This window comes from Salminus brasiliensis, chromosome 6 (assembly GCF_030463535.1).
Source record: "Salminus brasiliensis chromosome 6, fSalBra1.hap2, whole genome shotgun sequence".
Taxonomy (NCBI): domain Eukaryota; kingdom Metazoa; phylum Chordata; class Actinopteri; order Characiformes; family Bryconidae; genus Salminus; species Salminus brasiliensis.
In genome coordinates, this window is record NC_132883.1 from 43,693,328 (window position 1) to 43,714,562 (window position 21,235).

Genomic DNA, 21,235 nt, shown 5'->3' on the forward strand with positions numbered 1-21,235 from the left:
ATTGTTATTATTTTTTATATTATTTTTGCTTTACAGACAAACTCAACCCAGGGAATCACACCAGCCTCTACTGTGACCCTGAAGGATGAGCTGACCAGTAGCTGGAGGTGTGGAGAAAGCCGGCTGTTTGTTCTATAAAGAGCAGACGCTGCACAGAAGCACCACAAGAGGGTGCAAGAGCTTCCTCTAAGAGCTGAGTCTCATCCCGCCAAATGCCGGACAGGTCAGGGCTGAAATTTGCCTTAATTTCCCTGTTAAAAGTGAGTTTGACTAACAAAAGAAGCTTGATCTGAGGCCCTGAGCCCATCACAGCAGGAGGAAGCCGGGTTTCGGAAAGTTTGGAATCAGGGCTGGTAATGAAAGAAGCTGATCTCCTGATCTCTTCCAGAATGATCCTAAATCTGGAGCACGTCTGTAAAAGCTACCAGTACAGCTCAGAAGAACATGTTCTGGTCGTGTAGCTTTCAGAGGAGTGGAAAAGGTGCCTCAAGTATCTTTCTTATACACATATCCATCCGTTGTGGTGGGTGGGTCCGGACCCCGCCAGGGATCATGGGGCGCAAGGCAGGAATACCCCTGGACAGGGTTCCAGGGGCAGCTTGAGTGGATGCAAGATTCAAACCCACAACCATCTGATCAATAGCTACCAAGCCTCCAAGAACATTATATGTCCAAATACAGTGTATGAGGTGGAGAAGTACTGCCAATAGAATAGGACCCACTAGACCTATTGGCTCCATGCTCCATAAAGCCGGACGTGGACTATAGAGGGGTATAAAGCCCCCCAGCAGCACTGAGCTGTGGAGCAGTGGAAGAACGGTGTTCTCTGGACTGATGGTGGTGAAGCTCCATCCAGTACTTCTGGGTTGAGGAGTTGGAGATCATAATCGCTGCTGTCCAGTGAAAACCATGTATCTCCAGTTTTGTCCATGGTTTGAACCCTTTAGTTGCTTCTGTAAACTGTCTAAATAATTATGGATGAATGGACTAATAGAAGTGCTCTAACTGACTTGGGGATAAACTGTTTAATTTAGAGCCTTCTCCTGAAAGGTGTGTCGATGGCGTCTCTCATTATGAGGCACTATCAGCCCATACAGGGATAACATGCTCATTCAGTCTCCTGTTTTCAAGAATGTCCGTATACATATGGCCAGGGTTTTAGTGTGGTTTTGGTGTGGTGCAATGGATAACACCACTACCTGACACTGAGGTACAAAGTCAATCTTACTGAGAAGTACTGAGATGTACTAAACGGTCACTGAGGTGGGTTATATATGAATGGACAAAAATATTGGGACACCTGCTAATACTTTCTTCTAAAATCAAAGGTATTAACAAGTGTGTCTTGTAGATAGATATAGATATATATATATGATAGATAATATAGATAGATATAAAGATTTAGATGATAAAGATGAGATGTATGTAATAGATATGTTGTGTGTGTGTGTGTGTGTGTGTTTGTGTAATATATATTGTGTGTGTGTGTGTCTTAAATCAATTTCATGGCAAAAAAATAGGGTTTAGAATTTTATTTATTCAATTATGATATACACTTATTTCTTAAATTATTTTCTAATCTCTTGTCCAAATAAAATGGGGAAAAAAGACCATTAACTTGGGAATTATACAAAAATAGAAAGAGCATCATTAAGTGCCGTATGCAACATATACAACAGGAAGGTCATTTACAGAAAATCCAAATAAGAAAAGAACACGATTCGCCTTTAGAGAGCTTTATACATCCCATAATGATCCGTCTGCCGTCCGCTCTTACAGAGACCTCTCGCCTCAGCCGATCTGATGACTCCTGCAGAAACCTTCAGCACTTTCTCAAATTTCCTTTCTTCCCAAACTTCTCTGTGTCCATCAAATCTCCGCCGAACCGTTCAGATGAATCCGGCGTGAATTCCCTCCAAATTTACAACCTGGTGGGTCGTGTCCGTCCCAGCTGGCCACTCCGCTGCGGCCCAAATCCGTCCATCTACACCACTGACTTACTTCACATATAGCAACACACACTCGCACACACACACACCGTCACACACGGCAGGATTTCCTGGGGTCAGTCCCAAGAGCGGCTCTGGTGTTGAAACAGTCCTCAGCATCAAAGAGAGTCTTTATTAAATGAGGTAAAAAAAAAAAAAAGAACAGAATTTCAAATATTTCCCAAATTCCATCTTTATAATCCAAATATCTGTAAGACAGACTCAGTGAAATAGTCCTGCCACACCTTCCTCCTCCTCCTCCTCCTCCTCGTGGGCTGTAATGCTGGAACACCCGACCCAGAGGTCAGTCCGCATAGAAATGAATAAAGCAAATTGACCCAGTTTAGTGAAAATGATCAGACCGGTCTCCAAACCCCTCTTAATCCTAATCCTAATCCGCGTGTCCACCTGACTGTACAACCCAGGGCGGCACTATATGAAGGACACTGATTTATGGGTAATTATTTACATTGATTGGAACCTGTGAAGATCTACTCATTTGGTAGACCCGCCCCCTTCTCCCAGACTGAGCCTGAGTGTCTCAGACCGTCTTCACTGAGTTTCCAGTTCACTTTTGAGAGCCGTTGCACTGTGCATGTTTTCATGGATCTCACGCCAGATCACTCTGCTCAGCGTGGGCCAGCCAGGTGGGTTCCAGGTGGGCATGGGTTCTGAGTGGGTTTGTACATGTGTTGGGCTTCCTAAATAGGCGCCATCATTACAACCCACCCTGATCTCACATGGGTTCCAATCTAAGCCCCATGTGCAGTGTACAACCCAGATGGGGCCCGTGCTTAACCCCTCCTGGTCTGGTGGGCATCCATATGTGGGGCCAACATGGAACCTATGTAAAACCTCTCTGGTTCCCTGCTGGGCTACCCAGACCCCCCACATGGGCATGGTGTCTAGACCTTCTGTGAATCATCTCTCCAGGCCTCCATTCTGTGATCTTCATCCACTACGGCCAGACTCTCCACTGGTGCCACTTTCAGTAAGTGACGGTATGCAAGCACTGACTGTCTGACTTAGCTTTGAGCTGCTAAAACGCTTCCCTTTCTCTGAATTGTACAAAATCTTTGGTCCAATCGTTCAAGTGCTCCTAAACTGCAGGCCTTAGAAAGCTCTCAGGCCCCGTCCACATGTATCCATGTATATATATATAATTAATCATTTCTGTCCAGACCGAGACGAGAACGCCGGCATGAGCATGCTAGCCCTGCTGGGCCAACAGAACCTCATATTGAGAAAAGGAAGGTCTAATCCCAAATTACACACTGCTCCCTAAGTAACACTATGATTCTCAAACATTTCATATCTGTAATAGAACAGAATTTACATTTAATCACATGTGGAAATCAGAAATCTAGAGATATCTGTGTGTAGTTCACCTGTGTAGGAAGGAAGGAGGGATATTATTTTTTTTAAATATACGGACGCATGTTTGGACGGGGCCTTCGTTCAGCCAAAGCCACTGTAGCCAAAGTACGGAGGGAAAAAATACAATATCAATGGACTAGATATGGAAAGTTCATGTCCAGAAAGTAAAAAACCTGTCCCAGGATTTTGTTGGGGTGGATTTTTTTACTTTCTGGACACGAACTTTCCCACCATCTCTAAAAAGAACAACAAACCACCCTTTCTTTCTCAGCATGAGTGCAATCAAATCAAGCATTTATACACCTCGCACAAAGTTCCTACGCTTCACCATGGGAACGTTGCCTATGTTTCTCTCCGCTCCAAAACACCCCATATCCCCAGAAGCTGGTAGTGGATGTAGCTGATGCAGCACTGTCCCTCTGAAAACTGCGAGGAATAACAAGTAAACGAACCTAAAGGCAAAATATCATAAACATAACATGTCAACCCACTTCCCAACAGGTACCAAGATAAACAGGAAGGCCTCGGTATACTTTCAGCGAAACCAAGCTCCAGTACAGCAGGTGGCGCTGTAATACGGCCGTTTTCACGACTGTCCAGGGCTGTCCTGCCTGTTGAGCAGCCAACCAACCAACCAATCAAATAAATGCTTTGTCGCGTCTCATGCCGCGTGTTCTGGACGTCTGCAGCCTCGTCTCGGCCCTCCGCCCGACGACGACGGAAGTCTACGAAGTATACCGAGGCCTTAAGCGCTTAGGTTTATACACACACACACAGACGAAGCTGATCTGCTGTACACGGCTTGTCCACCACCGTCTTTGGAGGTTTGGGTGAAGCACATCCACCCAGAGCGTCCTTTACTGTGTAAGCCTCTACCCGCAGGAAGTTGTAGCATTGGGAAATAACGACGAACTGCTGCTGATGGTGCTGCTGCTGCTGCTGATGGTGCTCAGAGGTTTTCGGTGTAGATGATGCACGGACTGGCGTCCTCGCTGGACTCCAGCCTGACCGTGGACACGAACCAGCGCTGTCCGGCGCAGCCGCTGGCGTTGTAGTTGAGCGTGGTGCGGTACGTGTTGCGGGCGTGCTTGGGGAAGATGATGGCCGTGCTCTGGTAGTGCAGCGCTCGGTGGCGGGGCTGGAAGTGTAGCTCCGACTTGTAGCTGCGCCACGTGCAGTCGCGCACCGCCACCACCGTCTCGCTGTAGGACGTCACCGTGGGAACCGGGGCGCAGTACACCTCGTCGCGGTAGTGCCGGTCCGAAGCGTATTTCACCGCTGAGCTGAACCTGGAGGACCAGTAAACACACACACACACACACACACACACACACTAATGAGCATCATACAGCTCTCAGACGCCTGAAGGTTAAAAATAAAAGGCAGAAGAAGCATATTTGTAAATATTAAGACATACAGACTATATGGACAAAAGTATTTGGACACCTGCTCATTGTTTATTATTTCTTCTGAATTCTTAAGAGTATTAAAAAGAGCTCATCCTGCTTTTGTTGGAGTAACTGTCTCTACTGTCCAGAGAAGAAGGGAAGCTTTCTATTAGATTTTGGAGGAGGGGCATTGCTGTGAGGATTTGGTTGAATTCAACTTTAATGAATAATTTTTAAAAAGAATAATTAACTGTATTTTTGCTGGTTTTCACTTTTTGACATAATATATATTTGGCATTGTGTCAAAATTTCATGACTGATGGACCAATAGAAATGCTCCAAAATACTTGGAATAAAGTAATTTCACACTAATGTAAAGGTAAAGGTGCACGTATTTGTCACTGTACAGTGTGCACTGTACAGCGAAATGTGTCCTCCGCATTTAACCCATCTGTGGTAGTGAACACACACTCACACACACACACACTAGTGCACTAGGGGCAGTGAGTACACACACACCCAGAGTGGTGGGCAGCCAACTCCAGCACTCGAGGAGCAGAGAGGGTACAAAGCCTTGCTCAAGGGCCCAACAGTGGCAGCCCGGGAATCGAACCCACAACCCTGTTATCGATAGCCCGGCGCTCTAACAGCTGAGCCACCACTGACCGCTGTCCACTAACCGAGGGTTTTTTTTTTTTCTCTGAAAAATGTAGTGTGTGAGAATATGGCCCGGAATCTAGAAGCAGAAGCCGGTCGTACAAACTGGCCGAGATTAAATTCACAGGTGTGTTGGAGGTTTGCTGATTAGTGATGGAGCACTGCCCGATCAGTTTCACCACAGTCTGAGAAGATTTCAGTCTTAAACCTTTAAAAAAAAATCATTTAGAGCCTTTAATGGTGGAGGGACACATTCTGGGTGCTGTTCACTTACTTCAGCTCCTGGTTGGGTTTGGGGTTGACCTTAATGCTTTCTCCATACGTCACAGGGTACATCCGGGCCTTAGCATCCCCCTGAGAGCTCAGCAGCAGGTAGGGAAGCTGCAGGGAGAGAAACACGAGTCAGCAAAGCTCCTCAGCTCTGAGGAACCTCGGCCAAGTTCCGCACCTCCAGTCCTCCCTCTTATGGCTGAGCAGGATGGATGCACTGCAGGTCCGGAGTAATCAGCCGAGGGTAAAGCAGCTCCAGACAGAGAAAATCACTAAACTACTGCAGTTGAAGTTTTACTCCAGGGCTCCCCCTACAGGTGGGGAGTGTGATTCACTTTTACACCACTGCAGTAACCACGGATTTCTGCGTTTTTTGAGCACCCCCTGATGGACACAGCTGAACACCTGCATTTCCAGACCTGCAGCATCATCATCACCATCACCCCCCCCCCCACCACCACCTGTAACACATTAAAAACGCTTAGCTACAAGTTCAGAGACCCTCAGTGATGCTGTGTGTGTGTGTGTCCCTCACAGATACACTATATGTCCAAATAATTGTGGACACCCCTTTTAATGAATGCATTCAGCAACAGCTTGTCTAGTCCATGCAATCAAATCCTTGCAGAATCCCTTCTTCCCTGGACAGTAGAGGCAGATACTCCAACAAAAGCAGGATCAGCTCTTTAATTAATAGCCTTGATTCCAGAAGAGGCCATGAACAATGAGCAGGCGTCCAAATACTTTTGTCTATATTGTGCAGATTCAGGAAGACTTAAGCTCAGCGTGTTTTTATGTATTTACACAAAAATGCTTTGTGTAAGAGCTATCTGGTAGACTGCTCTCACTGTGTGTGTGTGTGTGTGTGTGTGTGTGTGTGTTGATATATGTTTGGAATCAGACAGTAGAGTCTGGGGTGTGTGTGGAAAGCCAGCGTGCTATCAATGCCTCCACCTGCTCCAGCCATCAGCACAGTCCCCTAAATCACTATTCAGCAGCCACTGCTTGCCTTCTCTCTCTCTCTCTCTCTCTCTCTCTCTTTTGCTCTCTCACACACACATACACACACACACAGTCCAGTGTTGACTCAGCCTGTCTGTGTGTGTGTGTGTGTGTGTGTGTGTGTGTGTGTGTGTGTGTGTGTGTGTGTGAGAGAGGCTAAATCAGGATCTCTGTTCCTAATAAAACTGAATATTATTAGTCCCGGTCACACTGACACAGGAAGTCTGGTGTTTCACACAAATCAGCCATAACATTAAAACCACCCCCATTGGACACCTTCAGACGTCAGCAGCAGAACCTTTAAGTCCTGTAAGCTGTGAGGTGGGCGGGACCTCCATGAGCATCAGTGAGCCTCTGGTGCCCACTTTTGGTAGGTACTGACCACTGCATACCAGGAACACCCCACATAGACCTGCTTGCTGATGTTCTGGAGATGTCCTGACCCGGTCATTGTCCCAACATGACCCAACATCTCCTCCCCTGGACAGACAGGTGGCACTGGAACCGGATCATTATCAGTGTTATTCTCTTCACCTGGCAGTGGCAGTGGTTTTAATGTTATGGCTGATTGGTGTGTGGGAATATGGCCGAGGTCAGATTGACAGGTGTGTTGGAGGTTTGCTGATTAGTGATGGAGAGGTAAGATCCACTGGGCTTGTCTCTACTGCAGTGGGTTGTAGGTGGGGTTCTATGCCCCTGGCCCAGCTGTAAGATATAGCTGTAAGAGTTAGCTCCAGTGTCCAGTCTGCTGTCTCTTAGGAGGGGGTCAGAAGAGTCAGAAGAGTCAGAAGAGTCAGAAGCTCTCGTAGTGAAATAATGAAGTCATTCAGGGGGTTCGGTGTGAAAGGCTTCGTCAGAGTCCGAGCTGTTCACAGTGGTGGGGAACAGCACCTGAAGACCCTAAATCCTCTAAAAGCTGCATCACGAAACACACAGTCATCACCAAAGCCCTGCCAGATCAGCTTTACTACAGTCTGAGAACATTTCAGTCCTAAACCTTTAAGCCTTTAATGGTGGAGGGACACATTCTGGGCGCTGGGCGACAAAATAGTCCCCAAAGAAAAACCTTCTCATCCCAGATCTTCTCCACTCGAGGACTCGACTGGGTTCACTGAGGGTTTTGAACACTAAGTAAACAGGTTGTATTTGTGCTGCTGTCATGGCAACGCCTGGTTCCTCTTACCAACACTGTAAAGAGATCCTAGTTATGATTCCCTCGTAATACCATCAACACACACTGCATGTCCAAAGGTTTGTGGACACCCCTCCTTATGAATGCATTCAGCTTCTTTAAGTTGCACACATTGCTGATATAGATGTACATATACTCTCTCTCTCTCTCTCTCTCTCTCTCTCTTTCTCGCTCTCTCTCTCTCGCTCTCTCTCTCGCTCTCTCTCTCTCACTCACACAGCTTGTCTAGTTCCTGTAGAGAGTAAAGTACTGCCAATAGAATAGGACTCTCTGGAGCAGATACACACCATGAGCCTATTGGCACCATGCTGCCTAATGCCAGGCGTGGGCTAGAGGGGTATAAAGCCCCTCAGCATTGAGGAGCTGTGTTCTCTGGAATGATGGTTGGTGCTCTATCCAATACTTTTGGATGGTGATCATCCATCCATCCATCCATCCAACATCCTGACCTCAATCAAATCCTCACAGCAATTCTCAAAGCTTCACAATCTACTAAAAAAAGCCTTCTTCTCTGGACGGTAGACACAGTTACTCCAGCTAAAGCAGGGTCAGCTCTTTTTAACACCCTTGATTTTACAATAAACAGTGAACAATGAGCAGGTGTCCCAATACTTTTGTCCATATAGTGTAGTTAGACGGTCACCGGGCGTCAGGTCTGCAGCAGAGCAGCTGCACCAGCAGGATCACTTGTCCTCTCCTGGGTGTGGAGAGCAGATACTGTGACCGTCACACAGGAGCTCAGAACAAACAAAGTCAAATCAATGACAGCTTCTACACACACACACACACACACACAAACACACACACACACACACACACAGCGGGGGTGAAAGTCTAGTTATGCAACTGGCTCCTGTTAGCGCCGGCGCTCCAAAATAGACCGGGGAGATTGTTCTTAGCTTGCACATGCAAACAACTCCAAAATAGACCCGCGGCCATCCAAGAAAATACACGCCTTCCTGGAGCAGGCGTGTGCATGCCCCCCTACAAGCCCACAGCTCCAGCAGCGCTGCCCACTGTGCTGTAGTTTAACACCCCGTGTTCACCGCGTTACTATTCGGGACACTTTATTAACACACACACCGTTTACCCACACTCTACTGGCCTTGGCCTTGCAACAGGGTGGTTAATTATATGCAAATGAGCTGCCAACTACAGAGGAACTGTTGCACTGTGTGGATGATGTGAGATTGTTTACAGTGAGGCGACCCAGACGGGACCCAGACGTCTTCACATCTGTAGCTCGGTTCATTTTCACAGAGGATGTTCTCTCTCTGATTGGTCAGAGCTGTCTGGGGCGGAGCAAGAAAGTAAGTACAGGAGGAAGGTCCTGTGTTCTGGAGACGGCCTTAGGTCAGAGACAGGGTATACAGCAGGGTAATACCTGATAGTTGGGTTTGTCGGATCGAGGTCTGATCATGCTCTCGCCACAAACGAACTGCTCCAGGACCGGGCTGAGGGTCTCAGTGCGGTTGTCGTTTTGATCCTCATCCGAGTGCAATACTGTATTCACACCCGAACGAAAATCAGACCCAGGGTGAAACCGACCCGGAGTGCAGGTGTGAAACCGCTGTCCAATGTCTGAGACACATGCAGGTTTTGTCTGGCTCCAAAATAGACCTCGGGCTTCAGCAGAGGGGGTGGATGAATCAAGGCCTTTACTTGACCCAACAGTCACTAGACGAGTGATTAATGTGTTAATCAGAACATCTAGCTATGGGCAGGTGCCATAGCTACACCTCAAAATGCTAGTTAGCTAGAACTAGCATCCAGCGGACGCTTCATAAATAGTGTGATTAGTGTGAAGCCCGCCTAAATCATCACACACTCTCCTCAGACCCTCTCCTCAGTATCCACTAACGATTAGCCACATTAGCCGCATAGCTGCAGGGCTAACACTAAAAAAGGTGCAGATCTCGGACACCAACGGAAAGAAACTCTGCGAATTCCGTTTATTTACACCCAACTAAGCCGCCGCTGCTCTGCTGCTCTGCCTTCTGCACAAGCCATTAGAACAGCGTGTCTTTAGACAAGTGCGAGCACGCCTCTGGAGCAAGTGGAGAAAGGAGTGCCACAGTAATCATTTATACAGGCCAGAATGCCTGCAGATAGGCATGCAGCGCTACGTGACTCCAGGCTGTTTTCCACACAATAGAGTCCATTACGATTCACAACAAGCCTAATGGTGGCAGAGGAGTGGAGGACGGGGTGGTAGAGCATGTCATAGCAGAGAGCGCTGCACTGTTTAACCCCTTAAACTCCAGCACATCTCATCAACGCTCTCATAACTAAATGCTAACTAAAAGCCTAAAAAGAACCTACACCGGTCAGCCATAACATTACAACCACCTGCCTAATATGGTGTAGGTCACCTTTGTGCCGCCAAAATGCAAACACCGGACTCCACAAGACTGCTTAGTGCTGTATCTGGCACCAAGTCCTGTAAGTTGTGAGGTGGGGCCTCCATGAGCATCAATGAGCCTTGGGTGTCTTGGGTGTCTCCTGCCTGATGTTTAGGAGACGGTCTGGCCCTCTAGTCGTCTGGTCGTCACAGTTTGGCCCTTGTCAAAGTGGCTCAGGTCCTTGTGCTGCAGGCTGAACAAGGCGGTGGAACAAGGTGGGGCCGGGAGTAAATTTGCAGGGACACGGTCATTATTTGGATTATATGTGTTCAAATGTTTGTGGACACTTCTTGTAATGAATGCATTGAAGGGGTAGTGCACTATAGACCCCTGTGGCGCGGCCTAAGCTTTCGGCCTTTATTCTCCTTCCATTACTTTTACTTTTCTACTTGAAGTGGTTCTGAAACCAGTACTTTTACACTTTTACTGGAGTAAAAAGCTTCAGTTGATTCTTCAGCTTCTATAGAAGACTTTTAAATCCTCGTATCTCCACTCACTTCTACCTGAGTGATGATGGGGACACATTTGCTCGTAACACGATAATACGAGTTGTTGTATGCTGATTAAGGCTGGATTTCGGGTTCTAGATCAGTCCTGAACGGGTTCTGGCTTGTGTCTGTGACAGGCTGTCGCCAGCTCGGGACTGTGTAACCTTTTCAGCGGCAGAAAGAAGAGCTAGCGGGCCGTGTGTGTCCTCGCGCACTGTAACAGGAGCGCGTGCAGTTGAGTAACAGCTACTGTACTGAAGGGCAGGAGCGCTGGAGATACTGAGGGAAGTCAGTATGATAATACTCTAAATGTCACAGGATCAAATATCAGACCATCTTTAGGTTTGTGTTCGTACAGTTACTGAGTCCTGAGCGCTGAGCCGGTGTAGCTCGGTCCGTCTCTTATGATTACAGCAGCACTGTAAACGTTAACCAGACTGAACTGAGACTGTAACCCCGACTGAACCCTCGGCTTATTGTTCAGCTATTATACCCCATGCAGAGGCGGTTGGGAATTATTTGGCCCCACAGGGACACCGTTCTGTTTTATGGTCAATACTGCTGTTAATTATGGCAGATTAAATATTATTATCCCTGCTGAAATAAAAATCCAGCTCAAGACCAGGCTTTGCAGGCAGATGGTTCTGAACGGTCTAAGCTGAGCTGTGATGGTTGAGGTGGTTGAACAGCTGAAAAGCTAAGATCGTGTCCCATGCTGGTCCGCTAGCTGGTTAACCAGGTCTTAACCAGTATACTGGGTTGCATTTGGTTTAGTCATGTTCGGGTCCTGGGTCATGCTGGTTGACCAGCATGGTGATGCTGGTCATAACGGCTGAGCAGCTTGGTCTTGCTGGTCATGCTAGTAAACCAGCATGATCAAACTTGGTTATGTTGGTTATGCTGGTCAACCAGCTTGGTTTTGGTGGTCATCCTGCTCGATCAGCACGGTGATGCTAGTCATGCTGGTTAACCAGGCTGGTCAAGCTTGATCATGCTGGCCAAACAGCTAACCCATCAAACTCAAACCAAAACACACCCTATGCTGGTCAAGAGCTACTCTGGTCAACCATCTTGATAAAACATATACTATATATACTAATATGACTCATTATATTTCAGCAGAATGAGCAGTTAAAGGAGGGAAGCGCTGTGGTGTGACTTTACATTTAGGGTCTAACGAGATGTTATTTAATTAGAGTGAATTTAATTAGAAGGTTTATGGATTATTATTATGGATTTTCTCAGGATTCTGTTCTTTCAAAACCTCTATCAATACCACTAACACTACCAATCAAACGTGATATTATGAGGCTAATACACACACTGTGTGTGTGTGTGTGTGTGTGTGTGTGTGTGTGTGCAGACAGTAAACGGTTAATATGAGGAATGAGGAACACAGACCGAGATCAGTTACACCTCACAACAAGCTAACTAAAGACAAGGTCAACATGTTTACACGTCTCTCTCTCTCTCTGTCTCTCTCTCTGTCTCTGTCTCTGTCTCTCTCTCTGTCTCTGTCTCTCTCTCTCTGTCTTTCTCTCTCTGTCTTTCTCTCTCTGTCTCTCTCTCTCTCTCTCTCTCTCTCTCTCTCTCTGTCTCTGTCTCTCTTTCTGTCTCTCTCTCTCTGTCTCTCTCTCTGTCTTTCTCTCTCTGTCTTTCTCTCTCTGTCTCTCTCTCTCTCTCTCTCTGTCTCTCTCTCTGTCTCTCTCTCTCTCTGTCTTTCTCTCTCTGTCTCTCTCTCTCTGTCTCTCTCTCTCTCTCTCTGTCTCTCTCTCAGTCTCTCTCTCTCTCTGTCTCTCTCTTTCTGTCTCTCTCTCTGTCTCTCTCTCTCTCTCTGTCTCTCTCGCTCTCTCTCTGTCTCTGTCTCTCTCTCTTTCTGTCTCTCTCTCTCTCTGTCTCTCTCTCTCTCTCTCTCTCTCTGTCTCTCTCGCTCTCTCTCTGTCTCTGTCTCTCTCTCTTTCTGTCTCTCTCTCTCTCTCTGTCTCTCTCTCTCTGTCTCTCTCGCTCTCTCTCTGTCTCTCTCGCTCTCTCTCTGTCTCTGTCTCTCTCTCTCTCTGTCTCTCTCTGTCTCTCTCGCTCTCTCTCTGTCTCTCTCTCTTTCTGTCTCTCTCTCTGTCTCTCTCTCTCTCCCTCTCTGTCTCTGTCTCTCTCTCTCTCTCTCTCTCTCTCTCTCTGTCCTGTTGAAGAACGGAACAATCATACAGTGTTAGATATGAATAATTACTGTAAGCATGTCTGATGACTGTTTCTTAAACAGCTGGAATGGAAGTAAACAGCTCTACCGTTACAGTCTCCCTCCAAAACACTGAGACAGTCACCGGGACGGCACATGTTTACAGTCACAATCCGAACAGTAAACAGCCGCAGTGCTGTTATATTGTTTATGAATGTCCTGCAGTCTTTCTTTTTACTAACCGAAGAGCAGTAAAGTAGTAAACACAGCCTCTGTGGCTCATTCACAATAAAACAATCTATTCTGGGGAAATCCAAATGTTTCGATCGTCAGGATCAAACCTTGATTAGCGAATCAGGCCGGAGATTCAACACCAGCTGTAATTAGGAACAGTTGAGTCAAATTTCCAAGCTTTACCAACTTCTCTGACTCTTCAAACCCTGTATTTACGATAATCAGTGGCGCAGCAGGATGTAAGCAGCGTGTTTTCAGCAGATGGACGTTTTTGTCGAGTTTAAGCTTCAGGTTTAGACATTTTCAGAGCGTTGAGCGAACACTCAGTAAACATGGGCTCCTCCAAGCAACTTTCTAAAGATCTGAACGCAAAAGTAAAGGATGCTGATGAGGAGGAGGATAGGCTGTGCGAAGATGAAGCCAAGTTCAGAGAGAACTGCTCATGTGCTGGTAAGACAGGCAAATCAGACCCACACCCATATGACTGCTAAGAACTGCGGATGCACCGATCTGGCTTTTTCAGTTCCGATACGATACATAAACTTACCGATACCAGTCTGATACCATTGCTGATTTAATAACCTGTATACCTCACCATGTGGGAGAGACTTAAGGCATCAGGATTGACTTAAACATTACTTGATATAATAAAACAAATTAACACATAAATATAAATCTACTAAATTACCATTTGTCATTTATTTATTTGCACATTTAGTTTTAGTCTCACACCAACAAATTAAAGTGAAAGGACTGGTTCAATGGATCGGCCTAATTATCCGATACCCGATGCAGCAAATTTTGTTAATATTGGGACCGATGCATCGGCTCAGTGCATCCCTACTACCTGCTATGAGTCTAGAGGGGGTGCACCACTCTACTGTGCAGCATGGCTTGCACATAATCTTCTCATAATCTTAATGGGTTCTTTAATGGAGTCATATGAAGAAAACCTTATGTAAGCCGTGCACCCAATGACTCTTCAAGTGATTTCACTGTTTTTTGTTGAAGCAGCCTCCCATCATCTCAATCATAACCAATAAGTGAGCTCCCTCCAGCACCAAACAGGAAGCACCTAGCTATCCCTGTTCATTTAGCCAGGCTCATGTCCGCAGTCTGTGACATCTCTTTTTTATCTGTGTTTTTCAGAAGCAAACTACTGCACACACATCAAGGAAGCTGTGGCCAAAAACTGCTTCTGTTTCTGCTCCATTGTTCAACAGCTTCTCTTCTTGTAAATTTCCACCGCGAGCATGATGGGAAATCATCTCAAAGGAAGTCTAGTTGCAGCCTTAAAAGCAGTGACCATACAAGATTCTCAGTCTTTGCAAAACCATTAGTGAGTAATGACGAACTGTCTGTAGGTGTGTGAGAGAGGGGGTCTACTAGTGTATGGTTAACATTACCGGCAAACCTCAACATTTTAAAATATGCTAGAGAACATCTAGAGAAGTCAGCTGATCAGATTTGGAAAGAAGTGCTGTTGACTTTCTGGCCACAACCAGCAAAAGTAGAGAAAAAATGAAGAAAAACGTTTTCATGGAAAGAAGGCCTTGCCAACTGTGAAGCATGGGGGTGGGTCTCATGTTTTGGGGTTGTGCTGCTGCCAGTGGCATTGGCAACACCGCATACATGGAGGGAAAAACAGATTCCAGCAAATCCTGGATACAAATGTCAAACCATCTGTTAAAAGGGTGAAGTTAAAAAGAGGATAAATGGCTCAAAGTCCACCATGGACCACCTGAGGAGACACATACTGGAGGTTTTGGAAAGACCCTCTCAGCTCACTGACCAAAACATCGTAGAAGATGTCTGTAAATGCCCAGGCCACACTGATGCTGATTATGGTAAACAGAGGACCTGTGTTTCAGGGGCCCAAACCTTACGTAAGCAGTCCTCATGTTATAGGCCTACTTACAGTAGCTCCAGCTAGAGGAAGACAATACACTATGTACAGTGGCACTCGCTTAAAAAGCTCTTTAAGGCTGCAGGGAAAGTTCTAGATGCTACCAATCTGCCCACAGATCTTCTGGGAGGCAAGTGTGAAAAGTACTCCAGGCTTTCACCAAAGCTTAATCCAGCAGCTCAGGGCTTAGTTTGTCTCTATGGGGTGAAAGCTGCAGAAAATCATGTATTGAAATTAAAGCCTTATGTTTGTCACTGAGCCGCTGTATATACAGCCCTAACTGTAGATTACACACTGGTTTCTCAACAAACAGGTTTCCATCACTGTAATGGATGTTTAACCCCTTCCTGCAAGCATCGTTCAATAACTGCTAATACCCGAAGATACAGTGTAAATGATTACTGCTATAGTTATGAGAGTGCGGAACAAGCCTCAGCTTCAGCCACCATGTTCATTCTAATCCAGCAGAACCCAACCTCTGATCTTCACCTGAATCCAGCAGAACCCAACCTCTGATCTTCACCTGAATCCAGCAGAACCCAACCTCTGATCTACACACTGGCTCATGCAATTAGAAGCTGATAGAAGATCGACAAACTGATTTATCCAAATAGTCTCAACTAGTAATCTGCAGACTGATTTTCTGAAATACACAACAAACACTGATCTCCTGATTTCTACTAAACAAACCCAAACACTGATCTCCTGATTTCTACTAAACAAACCCAAACACTGATCCACTGATTTCTACTAAACAGAACCCAAACACTGATCTACTGATTTCTACTAAACAAACCCAAACACTGATCTACTGATTTCTACTAAACAAACACTGATCTACTGATTTCTACTAAACAGAACCCAAACACTGATCTACTGATTTCTACTAAACAAACCCAAACACTGATCTACTGATTTCTACTAAACAAACACTGATCCACTGATTTCTACTAAACAAACCCAAACACTGATCCACTGATTTCTACTAAACAGAACCCAAACACTGATCTACTGATTTCTACTAAACAAACCCAAACACTGATCTACTGATTTCTACTAAACAAACACTGATCTACTGATTTCTACTAAACAGAACCCAAACACTGATCTACTGATTTCTACTAAACAAACCCAAACACTGATCTACTGATTTCTACTAAACAAACCCAAACACTGATCTACTGATTTCTACTAAACAGAACCCAAACACTGATCTACTGATTTCTACTAAACAAACACTGATCCACTGATTTCTACTAAACAGAACCCAAACACTGATCTACTGATTCCTACTAAACAGAACCCAAACACTGATCTACTGATTCCTACTAAACAGAACCCAAACACTGATCTACTGATTTCTACTAAACAGAACCCAAACACTGATCTACTGATTTCTACTAAACAGAACCCAAACACTGATCTACTGATTCCTACTAAACAGAACCCAAACACTGATCTACTGATTTCTACTAAACAAACACTGATCTACTGATTTCTACTAAACAGAACCCAAACACTGATCTACTGATTTCTACTAAACAAACCCAAACACTGATCTACTGATTTCTACTAAACAAACCCAAACACTGATCTACTGATTTCTACTAAACAGAACCCAAACACTGATCTACTGATTTCTACTAAACAGAACCAAAACACTGATCTACTGATTTCTACTAAACAGAACCCAAACACTGATCCACTGATTTCTGTTAATGGAATCACTTAAGCTTCATAAGCTGGTAAAAATGGTCCCACTATAGCAGTGACTGGTGAAGCCGCACTGTGAGGACACTGTAAGCGAACTGTCGCTGTGATACTCACCAGTTTTCCTTCCCTGCTGTCCTTCCCGTAGTGTGCATGTGGTTCCGTCGGAGTGGAGCAACTGCTGGCCCGATGCTCTACCACCCCCGGGGACAGGGAGTAGAAGGGTGGGCTCGGGCTCGGGGGCAGCCCTGAATCCGGACTGTCCAGCAGCCCCTCACGGTTCTTTCCTTTCAAACTCTCATCCATAGCTTGCAAGTGTAAATGCCCCACCATTTCTGGAAGAGCTGGAAGCGAAAAGAAGAAGGAACACAAATCCGTCCGCGGTCGCTCCTCTGGAGAGCCTGATCGTTCCAGAAGAGGCGGAGGTGGACTTCCGTCACAGTCGGCCAGAAAAGCCCATTTCACACGACGCTCTGGAACGAGATTATTACAGAATGAGAAGGAGCTGAAGACCACAGCAGAGACACAGTGGGAGGTTCTGAAACTCCTGCAGTTCTGGGTTCACTATAGAGGTGCAGTGGAACCTTCCCATTCATCCACCAGCATGGGAGCTTAGGTCTGCTAGACTCTTTTCTACAGAAGATTTTTATGTGCCATTAGCATAGTAACGCTAGCTGAGGTAGCTAACCTGTCACATGTGATCTCCTGAGGCTTTCTGGGGCTTTAATTTACTGTAGTACTGTGAAAATGCTGCGTGGGGCGCTGAGGAAATGAAATATTATGATGCGCAGTGCCAGAGCCGGTGCGCGTGCCTCCATTATAAACAATGAGGGGCGGATTTTTAAACAAGGCGCTAATGTTAAACCTCTGTAGCTAATGTTAAACCTCTGTAGCTAATGTTAGCTAACTTAAGCTAACTCTCTCTTCTCTCTCTGTCTTTATTTCTGCCTCCTTTCATTAAAAGCCCTCTGCACAGTTTAGACATTGCGATTTCACAATTTCATAATTTAATAAATGTAAACGTAGCAGAAAAACTGTCTCACGATCTCGATGAGAACTTAATCTTAATTTTCTCAAGATAACAGACATTTTCTCAAGATCACAACTTATGTTTCATGTTATCTCAAGATCAGTTCATTTGTCAGGATAACAACATTTATTTTCTCAAGATCACAACTTAATTATCTCGATATCTCAAGATAAAAAAATATTGCTGTGGGTTAACAAATTATCTTGTTTTCTCAAGATAGCACACGTTTTCTCAAGATCTCGAGATAGGAGCTAACAAAAGTAATATGGCTATAAAGAGTATTCCCTGGATGTTTTCCCCTTTTATTGCTTTTATAAAACAGAATTGATAATATAGTTGTTTTGTTTGTTTTTTTTACTTGAATTTACAAAAACACTAAATTAATATGAAAGTACAATCTTTCTGCCAGGTAATAAAAATGTATGTATAAATAATATAATGTAAATAAATAAATATAAACAATATGCCACGTTAAATGTAATGGCATAAATATTCACCCTCTTTTAACGTGACTGACCCGATTCAGGTCCAGGCGGGTGCTAGTAGTCTTCTTTTTATAGGCTCTGTAATTTATTCGGAGGACAACTTTTCTCATGATCTTGAGAAAACAACTTAGCACTTTTTGGTTTCTCAAGATAAGAAAAGTTGTTTTTTGAAGATCACAACTTAATTTTGTCGTTATCTTGAGATGTTATAAAAGTGCTTGGGTTAACAAGTGTTGGTTTGTCTTCTAAAATAACCAACGCTGTTTTCTCAAGACTATAACTTTCTCATGATCTTGAGATAACTTCATTTGTGGTTATTTTCTCAAGATCGAAACTAAACTTTTCTTGTGATCTCAAGATAAGTTTTTCTTGTTGTTGTTGATAATACAACTTTTTGTTTTCTCAAGAAAAATAAGTTGTGGTCACAAGATAATGGTACAGAAAAATATCAGTATATTTGATCTTTTCTGGACTTTTCTTCTTCTTTTTGGTTCAAAGTAAAAGAAGGAAGCTCTAAAGTGAGAGTAACAGCAAGTGCAGAGACTGGAGTTAAACATAAACAGAGAACCAGGAGCTTGGCGGTCAAGAACTGAGGACCAAACGTTGGCTTGTTAAGGGTTCTTCGGTTCTAAAGGCAATGGGAGGCAATATGGAGCCCTGGGAAATCCAAGTCCCATCTGAAGCTCGAACAGTTCTTCTCTCTGGTGGGAAACCTGCTGTATGTGGTTCTTTAGAAAAGGTTCACAGTAGAGCTAAATATAACCCCTAATGGTTCTACTGCTGTTAGTCAAAGAACCCTACTAGAACCCTTCAGTCAGTCAGTGCTACATATCTGCTGTACACTGCATTACAGCTAGAAAGGCTCCTTCAGAGCTTCTCCAGCTTTGAGTTGAGCTCTGACTTTAACCCCTGATTCAGAGTAAAGCAGCCCTGCAGAGCTCAGTACCTTCAGACCTTCAGAGGCTCCGGCCGGCTGGACGCGTCTCAGTAAAGCGGCTCCCCTTCAGCCTCACTTCACCCGCTCTCAGACGAACAGCAGGGAAATCCACCACAGCCCAGTAGATCCACCGAGAGGAGGAGGAGGAGGAGGAGGAGGAAGAGTGGAGAACTCTCAGTATCCCTCAGTTCTCTCGGTTCTCTCGGTTCTGAAGCTCCGGTTCGTCTCCAGTGAACTGCGCTGGTTCTGCTCTGCAGTGGAAAACTCCCAGCGCGCGCGCGAGTGTGTGTGTGTGTTTGAGTGCGTGCGCGAGCACACAGCCTGTGTCTGTCTTCGCTGAAATGAGCGCGAGGAGCAGTGAGAGCTTCCCTTAATGCTCCTGCCAGCTCCGTTTTTTTAAACCTCTGGATGTTTTCCAAGCTGCTGATGAGCCGCGCACTTCCAGCTGCGGCCGCCAGGGGGGGCGTCTCCAACAGCTCAGTCCAGCTCAGCGTACCTGTGCTGAGGCTCATTTATAATAATCATAATAAATAAATAAATAAATAAATAATAATAATATGATAATAATAATAAATAAATAAATAATAATACTAATAATACATAATATTATAATAATACTACTACTAATAATATATAATAATAATAATAAAAACAGCCCACATGAATGAGTGATAAAATATTTGATTTACATTTTTGAATAAATAAACATATAATATCATTATAAAATTAATCTTTTGAATCTAAATGAATTCTTATTACAAATTACAGAGCATATTAATAATAATAATATATAATAATAATATAATATTAATAATATAATATTAATAATAATATAATACAATAATAATAATATAATAATAATAATAATAGTATAATAATAAATAATATAATAATAATATAATAATAATAATAATAATAAATAATAATAATAAAAACAGCCCACATGAATGAGTGATAAAATATTTGATTTACATTTTTGAATAAATAAACATATAATATCATTATAAAATTAATCTTTTGAATCTAAATGAATTCTTATTACAAATTACAGAGCATATTAATAATAATAATAATAATAATAATAATAATAATAATAATAATAATAAAATAAAACTATTTCCAGTCCTTATTATTGCTTTTATTAATGCATTATGAAACAAAACTAATTAAAAAAACTCACTTAATAATAAATAATACAATAAATAAAAGCGTTTACATGTAGAGCTAGGCGATATGGTAAAAATACTACATCACGATATTTAAAGACTTGTTTTGCGAAACACGATATTTATCAATACATGTGATCACAGACTGAATACATCAATAACAACAGACTCTTATAAACTACGGTTCAGATCCTCTCCTGTACTGAACACAGTGATTTATACTCAACACCTGCTGCTCTTCATCTCATGATTAAGCACTAACAGTCTCCTCCATATGATTAGACAAGCTTACTGTTATTAGAATAACAACATTTATCACAATACGATACAATATCACCATATTGTCCAGCTCTAGATATATGTACATTTGATTGAATAAAGTAATTGAACATTTTACAGGATATATAAATAAACAATACATAAACATTTTAATGAATAAAATACATAACAGTAATTTAATTAATGAGTAATAAAATAATCCAAACACTTTACAGTCCATATTAGGCATTATAAAGTAGCAACACTAACAACAATAATAACAAAATGTACAGCTAAAATGAATGAATAATAAAAGACACAATTTACACAATTCAATGTATTGTTAAGATAAATATAATAGTTTGCAGTCCTTATGAATTAAACAAACAACAAATAATAAACAGCCTATATTACTGAATATTATAATAAATTACCTAATACACAGCCTATATTACTGAATATTATAATAAATTAGCTAATACACAGCCTATATTACTGAATATTATAATAAATTAGCTAATACACAGCCTATATTACTGAATATTATAATAAAGAAAAGCACATACACTCAA

General features: G+C 43.6%; 1 protein-coding gene across 1 annotated transcript; it reads right to left on the reverse strand.

Moving 5' to 3' along the window:
• Positions 1 to 1,517: 1,517 nt before the first annotated feature.
• On the reverse strand, positions 1,518 to 19,608 carry rflna (refilin A). The gene is made up of 4 exons (XM_072682508.1): positions 19,249 to 19,608; positions 16,905 to 17,260; positions 5,685 to 5,791; positions 1,518 to 4,654 (listed from the first exon to the last, which is right to left on the reverse strand). The coding sequence occupies exons 2-4, from the start codon at positions 17,118 to 17,120 to the stop codon at positions 4,315 to 4,317; spliced, it is 663 nt and encodes a 220-aa protein (XP_072538609.1). The 5' UTR covers positions 17,121 to 17,260; positions 19,249 to 19,608; the 3' UTR covers positions 1,518 to 4,314.
• Between the last annotated feature and the right edge of the window lie 1,627 nt (positions 19,609 to 21,235).